Here is a 13,988-nt window from a genome sequence, read left to right as displayed (position 1 = left end):
AAACATTTAGATTCTGATACTCACTGGCTAGCTATACCAGCCTTGTACACTCCCTTGAGTGCATGTTTGATTGGTCAAAATTATATTAGCAAAGTCTTTCAAACTGAAAGGGAACAGGAGGAAGGAGGAGACGGATCATCTATTGAATTATTGCTATGTGCCAGACATTGAGCTAAATACCTTATATATATTATCTCATTTAATTTTCACAACAACCTTGGGCTAAAACAACAAAAATAACTAACACTTAATGAGCACTTACTATGTAGCATGCTCTGTGCCAAGTGCTTCAAATGTATTACTCATTTGATCCTTGCAATAACCTTAAGAAGTATGTATTATTCCCCTGTTCCCAGATGAGGAAACTGAGGCTCAAAAAGGTTATGTAACTTTCTCGTGGGCACACAGGTAGTGAGTAGTGGAGCCTGGCTTCTTATCACATCCCTGTGTCTGTATGATTCCAAAGCCCAAGCTCATTACATAGTTTTGTGCTGCTTGGTTTCCAAGTCCAGAAATTTCACATATCGTTGGTTGCAAAATGTTCTATAGTAAAGCTATGTTGAATATTACAAATAGATGATATCCTGCACCACACAGTTCAGTTCTTGGCATATTTTAAGATAAGGGGTCTGCTTTAGCCCTGGGGCTACAAAATGAGCAAACTCTTTAATACTGCTTATTGTGATACAGGCTCTTCTCTAAGTTCTTTACATATACTAACTTTCTATTAACCATATGTGGCAGTTATCTTATCATCCTCATTTTACAGATAAGAAAGCTGAGGTACAGAGAGGTTAAGTAACTTGCCCAAAGGCACTCAGTTAGTAAATGGCAGTCAGGCTCCAGACTCCATGTCCTGAACCAATTTACTATTTCCAGCCAGAGAAATATTCGCAGACTGAGATAGGAAGTCTGCAGGACATATATATTTGTAGCTCGTTAGTTCTCTCCACAATGCCTCATACAGTGCCTTGCACACAGAAAGAGATCAATAGTTGTATTAACTGATTTATCCGTGGGAGGTAAACAACCACCACCAACTTGGGCTCCACATTGATAAATGACTTGATTTTAGTCTGGAAATGGGGAAATGTGAGGCAGACTAGTTGAAGGAGAAATAAGGGATAAAGTGGCATGCTCAAGTTGGTAACTTCTTTACATTTCATATACTAATTTTTTTCTGTTTTTCTTTCTTTCTTTTTTTTTGAGACAGTCTCACTCTGTTGCCAGGCTGGAGTGCAGTGGCATGATCTTAGTAGCTCACTGCAACCTCCGCCTCCCAGGTTCAAGTGATTCTCCTGCCTCAGGCTCCCAAGTATCTGGGACTACAGGCATGCGCCACCACGTCTGGCTTATTTCTGTATTTTTAGTAGACACAGGGTTTCTCCATGTTGGCCAGGATTGTCTCCTTCTCTTGACCTCATGATCCACATGCCTCAGCCTCCTAAAGTGCAGGGATTACAGGCATGAGCCACCGCGCCCAGCTTCACATACTAATTTCAAAACCAGTCATAGTTTAATCCAACAAATATTTATTTATTTATTTATTTATTTATTTATTTTGAGACGAAGTCTTGCCCTGTCACCCAGACTGTAGTGCAGTGGCACAATCTGGGCTCACTGCAACCTCCGCCTTCCAGGTTCAAAGTAATTCTCCTCTCTCGGTCTCCCGAGTAGCTGGGACTACAGGCATGCACCACCATGCCTGGCTAATTTTTGTATCATTATACAGACAGGGTGTCATCATGTTGGCCAGACTGGTCTTGAACTCCTGACCTCAGGTGATCCACCCACCTGGGCCTCCCAAAGTGCTGGGATTACAGGTGTGAGCCCAGCCAAGCTTAGTTTCTTAACTCAGATGTTAACCTTATAATCTTGATTGTGTGCTGCTATTAAAGTTCATTAGCTAAGTAAAATTACAACAGGCTAAAAATAAAGCCAAAACAAATAAACAAACACCACTAGTTCAGCTGGGTCATCAGTGTGAGCAGGGAGTGTGGCTAGGCACATCTTTGCCTTCTCCTCCCTTATGTTTCATCGAAGGCATTTTTTTTCCAATTGTTCCTCCTGGGTTTATGTCTTGTTGAACCTTCCTGGGCTAACAACAGGAGCCAAAAGTAGGTGCCTTCTGACAAATATCATAATTGCTGGGAGATTTAGGTGCAAGTCCTAACAATCCCGGGACAATCCCAGGTGCTGGCAATGTCAATAGTGAGTTACCCTAGGAGCCACAAAATAGTGATGTTATTCCTCTCTTTTGCTTTTTTCCTTGTTTGTTTAATTTTATGTTTTTATTATCCCACTCTTGGGTAAAATGCACCAATAAGAAACCATTGACATGAAAAGGGGGCCTCATGAGAATATTGGTTACCTTTGCAGGGGTATTGACTGAAGGGGCATGAGGTGCTGGATCTCAAGGAGGTTAAATGGGTGTGGAAAAATATGGTTTGCTGTACACATTAGATCTGTGCACTTTATTATATGTAAATTATACCTAAATTTTATTTATTTATTTAGAGACAGAGAGTCTTGCTCTATCGCCCATGCTGGAGTGCAGTGTACAATCTCGACTCACTGTGAACTCCGCCTCCTGGGCTCAAGTGATTCTCCTGCCTCAGCCTCCCGATAGTTGGGATTATAGGCAAGCACACCATGCCCGGCTAATTTTTGTATTTTGGGAAGAGACGAGATTTCACCTTGTTAGCCAGGTTGGTCTCAAACTCCCAAAGTCAAGTGATCCGCCCGCCCCAGGCTCCCAAAGTGCTAGGATTACAGGTGTAAGCCATTGCATCTGGCCTATACCACAATTTTAAAAGCACAGCCTCAGATACCTCATATCCAGCTGCTGCATTTTCTTAATGGTGCTTGCCATGCAAAGGTTGTATTCCTGAGGACTTAGCCACAGACTTGCTCTTTCTATTTCCTTCAATATGGCAGTGGGCCCTTCTATGTTCCAGCAGCACAAATATTTGCCTACACTTATTGAATCTTTGTTTGGTCAAGCTCAATATAACCTATCCTAATTGCAAATTAAATAGTAAGCAAATGGCCTGACCTTACCAAATTGAATGAAAGAATGGCATTGGTAAAACTCCAACAAAGAGTATGGAAAGGAATGATTCATGTATGTCTAAATATATATATATATATATATATATATATATTTATTATTATTTTTTTTTAGACAGGGTTTCACCGTGTTGGTCAGGCTTGTCTTGAACTCCCAACCTCAGGTGATCCACCCGCCTTGGCCTCCAAAGTGCTTGGATTACAGGCATGAGCCACCACGCCCGGCCATAAAACTATATTTTAAACATTAACCTGATAAATAAGGATAGAAGAGACCAGCCCATCAAGCACTTGGAGAATGTGTACTAACCATTAGTGCTTCCCAACAGGGCTGGCCATGTGCATTGGTGAAGCAAGCAGTCTCCCCTAGCCCTCCCACTTGGACACCTTGCTGTTGCAATCCTCTCCTAAGTAGCTGGAAATACCAGCTTTGGATTAGCCAACAAAAGAAGAGGTGTCATCTTCAAGGGGCCTTAAGAGGCAGACATTATTTGAGAATGTAGGGAGTCTTCTTAATGAGTGTGATGGGGTGGGGAAGGCAAGAAGCCTTATTCCTCCTCATTATCGTATTACCATAGCTTAGTTTATTAGAGTGGCTAGTTGTTGATTAGGTATTCTTTGGTGTGTCTACTGGTGCTGAGCCCTACAGAAGACAGAGAGAACCTGAGGGTCTTGAAATCCCTAGGTGATAGGGAGTGGTGTGGGGGGAGGGGCCAGAGGGTGGAAGTGGTAGGAGTAATCAATCCTGGCAGGGAGGATTATCAGTGACATTGTTCACAATTACCAGTGCTTAGTAATAACAACAGGCAGACAGACTTTGGGTCAGGTTTTATTATTGTTTTAAAATTCCCTATAGGCAATGCAGCCCCTTATAGCCTGCACTCCATCTGAACAGCTCCCACCATTCTGTCCTTGGTACATTGGTGAACAGCAGTGCTGAAAAAGTCAGAGTGAGGGTGGGCAGGGGAGAATGGTTTGAAGTTTTCAAATCTATGAGGAGAAAAGCATTAAGATGGGCTGGGCACAGTGGCTCACGCCTGTAATCCCAGCACTTTGGGAGGCCAAGGCGGGCGGATCACCTGAGGTCGGGAGTTCAAGACCAGCCTGACCAACATGGAGAAACCCTGCCCCTACTAAAAATACAAAATTAGCTGGGTGTGGTGGCGTATGCCTGCAATCTCAGTTACTTGGGAGGCTGTGACAGGAGAATTGCCTGAAGCCAGGAGGCGGGGGTTGCAGTGAGCCGAGATGGTCCCACTGCACTCCAGCCTGGGCAACAAGAGCGAGACTCTCTCAAAAAAACAAAAGCATCAAGAAGACTCTTAAAAAAAAGAGGTAGGTGATGGGGAGGAAGGCAGCAAATCACTCTGCCACGTGTGTACCTATGCAACAATCTTGCATGTTCTTCACATGTACCCCAAAACCTAAAATGCAATAAAATAAATGGGGGAAAAAAAAAGATAGAAGTTTTGTTCATTTGCCTGTAAAATGCACCTAGCTACTAGTAGCTTTTAGGCTTCCTTGCAAAGCCTTGAGTGAAGAGTGACTACTAAGCCCTTAAGGATTGTTGTTTTCTTTCTTTCTTTTTTTTTTTTTTGAGACGGAGTTTCACTCTTGTTGCCCAGGCTGGAGCGCAATGGCACTATCTCAGCTCAATGCAACCTCAACCTCCCAGGTTCAAGCAATTCTTCTGTTTCAGCCTCCCATGTAACTGGGATTACAGGCTCATGCCACCAAAACCGGCTAATCTTTGCATTTTTAGTAGAGACAGGGTCTCATCATATTGGACAGGCTGGTCTCAAACTCCTGACCTCAGGTGATCCGCCCACCTTGGCCTCTCAAAGCACTGGGATTACAGGCGTGAGCCACTGTACCTGGCCATTTTTGAGTTGTTTTCTACAGTGGAAGGTTTTGGTTTGTTTTTGTCTTTTTTAAAAAAGGTGATGCCAGTTATTTCAATTGTCTTTGCTTCTCTCAGTTATCTGACATCATGAACACTGATAAGTTTTCTAATTGGTTTCATGTTAAGGTTCTTGATATGCCATAGTATTATAAACAGCAATACTAATTCCTCCTCTCTGCATCCACTTTATTCTTTGCAAAATACTTTTGTTCTGGGACATCTTTTGGGCCTCTCAACTCTGTGAGGGAAAGGGAGCTGCTGTGTTATCACTGGCAATGAGCTCAGTCCTCCTCAGTGGCCCTAGGAAGATTCAAATCATGTTGATTCTAGAGGCAAAGTGACCTTCATTTGCCCTTGAGATCAGCTCTGTTGACTGTTCTATACAGAAAGCCTCATCCAGAAGTTCTCAGTAAGGTTAATTATCCCTAAAAGATCATTTGAGGAACTGAGAAATTGGTATTAAAAGCTGGGGAGTTTGGCTTGGGCACATTGTTTCCCTTATCTGGAAAACAAACACCATGATGAACACCTGCCTTACAGGAAGATTGTAATGGCTACTGGGAAAACATAGATAACATATTTCTGTTATTGGGCTCTCAAGCCATCAGATATTCTTATCTCACTGATTGGGAGATACTCCTCATAACAGATCACTGAAGAAAACTGCACAGGAAGTGTCCGGGGCCAGGCCACAGTCAGGCAGGCCAGTCATGTGAACCAACAGGTCCTGTGATCTGCCCTCCTTCAGGGTGGCCAAGGAGGGAGCGGTTATTTGAAGTTCACCACTAAGCTCAAAGAGGAAAACATGCAAATGGTGGCTTCTCTTCCATGTCAGACGTGATCTCTCTCTTCTCTCCTGCTGCAGTAATCCGGTACAACAGTGATCTTGTTCAGAAATACCACCCTTGCTTCTGGATCGATGGACAGTATCTCTGCTGCTCTCAGACAGCCAAAAATGCTATGGGCTGCCAAATTTTGGAGAACAGGAATGGAAGTAAGAGATCTGATCAATATAATTTCTTCCTCCTTTGACTGTTTCCATTACTTTCCCAAGGGTCTATCAAGCCCAGGGACATAGCATAAGGTCGTACATTTCGGGTTCTAAACAAAGGGTCCAGGGTGGGCAGGGGGCACGTGGGGGCTGAAATCCAGCTAGTAATCTGCTCCTCCAGCTATGTGACCTGGCATGCATAGCTACTTTTTCTAACTTCCCTAAAGGCACTCAATATGGACAGCAAAGTCCCTGACCAAACCAGTCCGTGGGCCCTTTCCTAAAGTGCATTTCATATCATCATTGGCTTCTTGTTTTGCAGGCTTAAAACCTGGGAGTTCTCACCGGAAGACAAAAAAGCCTCTTCCCCCGACACCTGAGGAGGACCAGGTATACAGGGAAACTGGGTGCTACCACTGCTAAAATGGAAATTTACAGTCAAACTCTGAGAACACACCAGAGTCTTAGAATTACCCTGGGACTTGGCAGTATTAATTGGTATTCTTGCTAAAATGGGGTATTTGTTCTTCTAATTAGGATTTCCTCCTCAATGAAGGAAACATGGAAACCATGTAATCCAATCACCTGTTTAGAACAAAGCCTAATTTTTTAATGGAAAGTATTTTCTTTCATTTTTTTTTTTAAGACTGGGTTTCACCATGTTGGTCAGGCTGGTCTTGAACTCCCGACCTCAGGTGATCCACCTGCCTTGGCCTACAAAGTGCTTGGATTACAGGCGTGAGCCACCATGCCCAGCCGGAAAGTATTTTTAAACATACAGTAAAGTCAGAAGAATTTAACACTGAATACCAATACACTCAACACTTAGCACTAACACTACCTAACACTACCACTTTAAAACTTGATTTTTTGGCTCCTTCTTAAGGTCTAGAAAGCCCTTTCTCACATATTGCAAATAAATAGAGCAGGTATTATTATGTTCATTTTACAAAGAAGGAAACCATGTTTCTGAGGTACTTAGTAGATTCATATACAAGTTTGGTGCCAAGCTGGTTTCCTGACCTTAGCTATAAATGTTTTTTGTGTGGTGAGCTTTAAAAGTACTAATGTTGGCCATGTGCTGTGGCTCACACCTATAATCCCAGCACTTTGGGAGGCCAAGGAGGGTTGATCACGAGGTCAGGAGATCGAGACCATCCTGTCCAACATGGTGAAACCCCGTCTCTACTAAAATTACAAAAATTAGCTGGGCATGGTGGCATGCACCTGTAGTCCCAGCTACTCGGGAGGCTGAGGCAGGAGAATTGCTTGAACCCAGGAGGTGGAGGTTGCCGTGAGCCTAGATCGCACCATTGCACCCCAGCCTGAAGGGATTCTCCTGCCTCAGCCTCCTGAGTAGCTGGTACTACAGGCACGCACCACCATGCCCGGCTAATTTTTGTATTTTTAGTAGAGATGGGCTTTCCTTATGTTGGCCAGGCTAGTCTTGAACTTCTGGCCTCAAGTGATCTACCGCCTTGGCCTCCCAAAGCACATTGGATTTGTTAAACGCTCCATAGATGGTCTTTATAGGCATGCAAGGTTGAGAACTTCTGCACTGGTGCTTCAAAATGATTGTTGAATGACTGCTAAGTAACATTTTATTATGCCTGATTTGGGTGTCTTGAGTAAGCCAGAGAGTTAAGAGATAAGAGGAGAGTGCTTGCTGTCTAGACAAAGCCTCCTACCTTTTCTCCTAACTACACAGATCTTGAAAAAGCCACTACCGCCTGAGCCAGCGGCAGCACCAGTCTCCACAAGTGAGCTGAAAAAGGTTGTGGCCCTTTATGATTACATGCCAATGAATGCAAATGACCTACAGCTGCGGAAGGGTGATGAATATTTTATCTTGGAGGAAAGCAACTTACCATGGTGGCGTGCACGAGATAAAAATGGGTGAGTCCACACCAGCCCTTCCTGAGCCCAGTGCCCGCCCACTCCATACATGTGCAAAGTGCTGCAGCATAATTCCCTTGATCAGTATCCTCATCAGAGACTGTTCTTCCCACACCAAACTGAACATGCTCTCCAAGTACTTCCCAGTGTGCAACTCTCTACACATGGCCTCTGCCACCTCTCTGAACCTCTGTTGTGCACATGTAACCAATGCCAAACGTGCAGAAGCTGCGCACCTCACTGGCCAAACCATGCATCAGAGATGTGGTCATCACTGAGGGAAGTGCATGATACAGTATACTTCCATTTGAGATCGATTCTGAGCTCAGGGATTTGGACGTATGAATCTGTCTTCTGGAGGATGGGGAGGTGCTGGATGATCTGCCACATTGTCTCCTTCACAGGCAGGAAGGCTACATCCCTAGTAACTATGTCACTGAAGCAGAAGACTCCATAGAAATGTATGAGTAAGTATGTTTATGTCAGTCCACGATCTTCCCTCTCTCTATATATAATATACAGACACAAGTATATATATATATATATATATACACACACATATGTATACATACACTGGTGTATATATATGTATACATAATGTATACATACACAAATGTATATATATATATACACTTTTTTATACTTTCAACGTATTTTTTATTTCAAGATGTATATAAAAATGAGTGTCATCTGAATCAAATGATGCCACCACCTCAAATTAGTGTGTCTGTCTTACCTTTACCCCCCAAACACCTTCCACTTATGAAAGCTGGAGAGGTTACCATACCCTCAAATCTGGAAGAATCACACTCAAAGAACAAGGAGTTGAGGACCTAATGGGAAACATTGAAAGAATTAAAATGTCAGCCGGGTGTGGTGGCTCACACCTGTAATCCCACCATTTTGGGAGGCTGAGGCGGGCGATCACAAGGTCAGGAGATCGAGACCATCCTGGCCAACATGGTGAAACCCCATCTCTATAAAAAAAAAAAAAAAAGAAAGAAAGAAAGAATTAAAATGTCAAACTGCTACTATCGTTCTCTCCTCCCTAATCATGGAAGTGGATTGTTCTCAAGTGCCCCAGTCCCTGATCTCTTCCCTGCAACTCCCTGCTGTCTGCCTTTGCCCACTACTCTCCATTTCCATGAATCGTCAATGCCAGCCTGGGTTTGGGAAAGGAATACAGTGTGCTATGCACATGACAAATACTTAGTAAATAGGGTTTGAGTGAATTGGTTGAATCACTGGCATGGAAAAGCCCCGGAGGGTGCTCTAACCTCCAATCTGCTTATGATCTGGCCCAGGAGCCACTCAAGCAGCACACTTCCTTCACAGGTGGTATTCCAAACACATGACTCGGAGTCAGGCTGAGCAACTGCTGAAGCAAGAGGTAAGTGTGGAACAACTAGCACACAGCATTCTCCTTGCATAATAAGTGAGGATCTTGAACTGAGGGCCTGTTCTGCCCACCACCTTTGGGCAAGGCAGTGTCAAAGCTGCCATCATCTGGGGTCCCAATTACTTTTTTTTTTTTTTTTTTTTTGAGAAGCAGGTTTGCTCTGCCACCCAGGCTGGAGTGCAGTGGTGCAATATGGGCTCACTGTAACCTCCGCCTCCTGGGTTCAAGCAATTCTCCTGCCTCAGTCTCTTGAGTAGCTGGGATTACAGGCGCGTGACAGCACACCTGGCTAATTTTTGTATTTTCAGTAGAGACGGGGTTTCATCATGTTGGCCAGGCTGGTCTCGAACTCCTGACCTCAGGTAATCCACCCGCCTTGGCCTCCCAAAGTGCTGGGATTACAGGCATGAGCCACCAAGCACGGCCTGCATCTTTTAATATTAAAAGCAATGAGGCTGTAGCTCAAGTGTGGAACTTGACAGTAAAATTAGGGGTGGTTCTATTTTCTTTCTCAAGTTTGGGCAGGTGGGATGCAGGTGTAAGCACCACTTCCTCCTACAGACAATTTCTTTTTCGTTGTTTCAGGGGAAAGAAGGAGGTTTCATTGTCAGAGACTCCAGCAAAGCTGGCAAATACACAGTGTCTGTGTTTGCTAAATCCACAGGGTGAGTGCTACTATTCTAAGGCCCTGAGGAAAAAAACAGGGTACTTTCCCAATAGTTCCTTGATGGTGTGCCCGTCCCACTTCCTGTGTCTCTGAAACTCAAAACTCATCTCACTTCACTTCTTGAGTTCTGCTGACCTTTGTGCACAAGTTACTGACTAAGCATTCACTTCTTCAGGGACTCTCAAGGGGTGATACGTCATTATGTTGTGTGTTCCACACCTCAGAGCCAGTATTACCTGGCTGAGAAGCACCTTTTCAGCACCATCCCTGAGCTCATTAACTACCATCAGCACAACTCTGCAGGTGAGTACCAGGGGCAACTGAGAAGGGGATTACAGAAACCAGGAAAAGCAATGTAGGACAAGGTGATAAGAGGAAGAATCCACCTCACAGGACAGTGTGAATTCGCTGTGAAAGGAAATCCCTGTGATACTGGGTAGAAGCTGGTAAAGGGGTGGTCAGAGGCAGACCTACACCCAGTAGGGACTGACTTTTTATTTGGTGATTAATGCTCAGTGTTAAGAGAAGACACAAAAGAGGCTGGTGACTGATTCATCAGCAAGTATTCATCAAGTTCCTACTGTGTACTCAGCGATTTCCTCAGTTCTAGAGGAGAACGCAAGAACATTCTGAGTCAAGGTCCTTGTCTTCAAAGAACATACAGGTTAGACAACATCAGAAGAAAGTTTCTAAGCACTGTAAAATTCTAAAAATTGAGGGATCAGTGAGGGCATGGATATGGGGGATAAGCTTCATCAAGAAGGTAGGATGTGAGCTAAGCTTGTGCTGGGAGGTAGAAATATATTCAGTTAGGAGGTATATTTAAATTAGTATTTTCTCTTTTTTGTCCCTGAAAAGTCCCTTGTGAGAGGAGAAACCTCTGGAAATATGTGAGTTCATGGAGGTCTTCTGGGATTCAAAATGTACTAGAAAGACACACACGGGAAGTGTGAGGCTTTAAGTGAGGATTGTGAGGCATCCTACTCGTACACCACACCAACACCATGACCTCTCTCTATGTTTCAGGACTCATATCCAGGCTCAAATATCCAGTGTCTCAACAAAACAAGAATGCACCTTCCACTGCAGGCCTGGGATACGGTAACTGCTTATTTCTCTGGAGTAGGGTGGACTGGCCAGTTGCCAAAACTACCTTTGCAGGCCTTGCCTTAGGGAGTATCCTTGAGTTACACTGTTCTGCAATAGCTGCCTGGAGAACGGTCAAGACAGACCCAAGCCAAAGTTATTCAGTGATTTTCTTCCTCTAGTGGCTACTACTGGGACTGCAAAAACATTGATTCATAAATGGCTTTGACGTCGTGGGTCTTTTTGTCTTTTATTTATTCGTTTGTTTGTTTGTTTGTTTATTGAGATGGAGTTTTCACTCTGTCGCCTAGGCTGGAGTGCAATGGCACAATCTCAGCTCAATGCAACCTCTGCCTCTGGGGTTCAAGCGATTCTCCTGCCTCAGCCTCCTGAGTAGCTGGGATTACAGGCGCCCACCACCATGCCCAGCTACCTTTTGTATTTTCAGTAGAGATGGGGTTTCGACATGTTGGTCAGGCTGGTCTCAAACTCCTGACCTCGTGATCCGCTGACCTGAGCCTCCCAAAGTGCTGGCATTACAGGTGTGAGCCACCCCACCCGGCCTGCCTTTTATTTTTGATTGTGGGAAAATTTTCAGCACCATCCCTGAGTTCATTAACTACCATCACTAACATAATCATAAAGGGAGTTTTAGGAAGTTGCTTAGTCTATCTTCTTGCCTTATGGCCACCTTGAACCTAAAATTCCCAGATTCCTCTAACCAGTTAATCCCCTGTCTTTGAGATTGACTTAAGCAAAGATGGATTAGTACTTCTAAAAATTTCTCTTTTACTACTTTCCCTATTTCTACCCCAGTAGGTATTCTTATCTGTTGTAAGAATTATACATTCATGACCCCAAAGAATCACACCAAGACTTTGTTCTTAGGATCATGGGAAATTGATCCAAAGGACCTGACCTTCTTGAAGGAGTTGGGGGCCGGACAATTTGGGGTAGTGAAGTATGGGAAATGGAGAGGCCAGTATGACGTGGCCATCAAGATGATCAAAGAAGGCTCCATGTCTGAAGATGAATTCATTGAAGAAGCCAAAGTCATGATGTGAGTTATAGCCCAAACTCAACTCTCAATCTATTTGCTGGAGTCTAGGAATTCCCACGACAACCCACTGTGGTTTAAAGGTGACTTACAGTGAGAGAGGTTTGGGATGAGGGACTGAAGTTAACCTTTAATTGGTAGGAGTCCTAATTGCTAAGATAATCATTTCTCTGCCTTAGATATTGATTGAGAATAGTGATGATCATGGGTGTGTACCATCTCAGTAGCATTTGGGGGTAGATGTAGAAAATTAAATTTTCAAGAGAAAGATTCTAATTTAGCCTTAGCATTATTTCATTCCTGGACTTGTTTCCTTTTCCACTGATGGGCTCCAAATCCCTGTTCACTTCCACATATTAAGCACTTTTGGGATTTAGGGTGGGAAGGAGGAAAATAAATTTGCTGGTATGACTCCTTATCTGATGCTCTACTCCTGGGTCAACCCCTTTCCTCCTCAGCCCCTTTATGACTAGTATGCAGAGCCAAAAGGGGAAGACTAATTGCTTGCCCTTCCTGTAGGAATCTTTCCCATGAGAAGCTGGTGCAGTTGTATGGCGTCTGCACCAAGCAGCGCCCCATCTTCATCATCACTGAGTACATGGCCAATGGCTGCCTCCTGAACTACCTGAGGGAGATGCGCCACCGCTTCCAGACTCAGCAGCTGCTGGAGATGTGCAAGGATGTCTGTGAAGCCATGGAATACCTGGAGTCAAAGCAATTCCTTCATCGAGACCTGGTGGGATCTTAGAAGGATTGGCCTGGGACCAAGGGCTGGTGGGGTGGAAGTAGAAATGGAAGATATATCATACATGGTTGAGGGGGGGCTGCTGGTGCCATCATTTCAGTTTTATCTAGAAAACACTAGAAGCTAGGTGTGCCTCTGTTCCAGTGCTGAGCCCATCAAGTATCTCCAGCCTCAACTCCACGAAGCCTGCCATGGTGGGAATTAGAGCAGTCACTCACCCCCAACCCCCTGCTACCCACAAGAAAATGGTGGGGTCTTTCTGTGGTTATTCTGGATTTGGAACAGAAGGGACTGTGTTTCCCACTGGGACTGCTCCTGGCATGGGGCCATCATTTGGTTATTCCGCAGTCACAAACTGGGTCCTGTGGATGCATTTGGCCCACATGTGTTTTTGTTTCGTTTTGTTTTAAATGTTACATAATAATTAGCAAACCCTTAAAAAGAAACATTTTGCTTTAAAAAAAAAAACCCTGGAATTTCCAGCTTCTCTTGAAAATCTAGACCATCTGGAAAAGCCAGGTACATATTCTCATGAGCCACCTGCTTTCCTTTAGACCAGTGTGCTGCTCTCCATTTCCTGCAATTTCCATCCACTTCACTTCACTCTTACTTAGCTTGCCCGGCCTCTGTAAGCATCAGAGTTTGTGCCCTTGTTTCTTTCAGTCAGGCCAAGGCTCAAATTGCTCTAGTCTCACAGGAAGAAAAGCAGAAAGCAAAACAAACTTACCTCTCATTCTCCCTTCTTTTTTTTTTTTTTTTTTTTTTTTTTTTTTTTTTTTTTTTTAGACAGAGTCTCGCTCTGTCGCCCAGGCTAGAGTGCAATGGCACCATCTCGGCTCACTACAACCCCTGCCTCCTGGGTTCAAGCAATCCTCCTGTCTCAGCCTCCCAAGTAGTTGAGATCACATGCACCTGCCACCACATCCAGATAATTTTTGTATTTTTAGTAAAGATGGAGATTCACCATGTTGGCCAGGCTGGTCTTGAACTCCTGACCTCAGGTGATCCATCTGCCTCGGCCTCCCACAGTGTTGGGATTACTTACAGACATGAGCCACTGCAGCCAGCCTCTCCCTTATTTCAGCATATCGGCGAGGGAATGGGATAGTGTGGAATTGCTCATGAGAATGCGATCATTCTGTCTGTCCTCAGTGCTTTACCTAGGACTACACAGC

At 44.2% G+C, this 13,988-nt stretch overlaps 1 protein-coding gene across 5 annotated transcripts in view; it reads left to right on the top strand.

The window, feature by feature from the left end:
- BTK (Bruton tyrosine kinase) overlaps positions 1-13,988 on the top strand; it is a 38,812-nt gene that overhangs the window by 19,179 nt on the left and 5,645 nt on the right. For all 5 annotated transcript variants that reach the window (XM_032257800.1, XM_032257804.1, XM_032257802.1 and 2 more), the window contains 10 exons: positions 5,838-5,966; positions 6,286-6,353; positions 7,672-7,859; positions 8,264-8,326; positions 9,195-9,249; positions 9,844-9,923; positions 10,101-10,228; positions 10,952-11,026; positions 11,900-12,071; positions 12,588-12,804. In XM_032257800.1, coding sequence (XP_032113691.1) covers positions 5,838-5,966; positions 6,286-6,353; positions 7,672-7,859; positions 8,264-8,326; positions 9,195-9,249; positions 9,844-9,923; positions 10,101-10,228; positions 10,952-11,026; positions 11,900-12,071; positions 12,588-12,804 — 1,175 coding nt within the window. The remainder of the gene's footprint in view (positions 1-5,837; positions 5,967-6,285; positions 6,354-7,671; positions 7,860-8,263; positions 8,327-9,194; positions 9,250-9,843; positions 9,924-10,100; positions 10,229-10,951; positions 11,027-11,899; positions 12,072-12,587; positions 12,805-13,988) is intronic.

This window comes from Sapajus apella, unplaced genomic scaffold (genome assembly GCF_009761245.1).
Source record: "Sapajus apella isolate SASKATOON/1434 unplaced genomic scaffold, GSC_monkey_1.0 scaffold98, whole genome shotgun sequence".
Lineage (NCBI taxonomy): Eukaryota > Metazoa > Chordata > Mammalia > Primates > Cebidae > Sapajus > Sapajus apella.
This window is presented reverse-complemented; position numbering and strand designations above follow the sequence as displayed.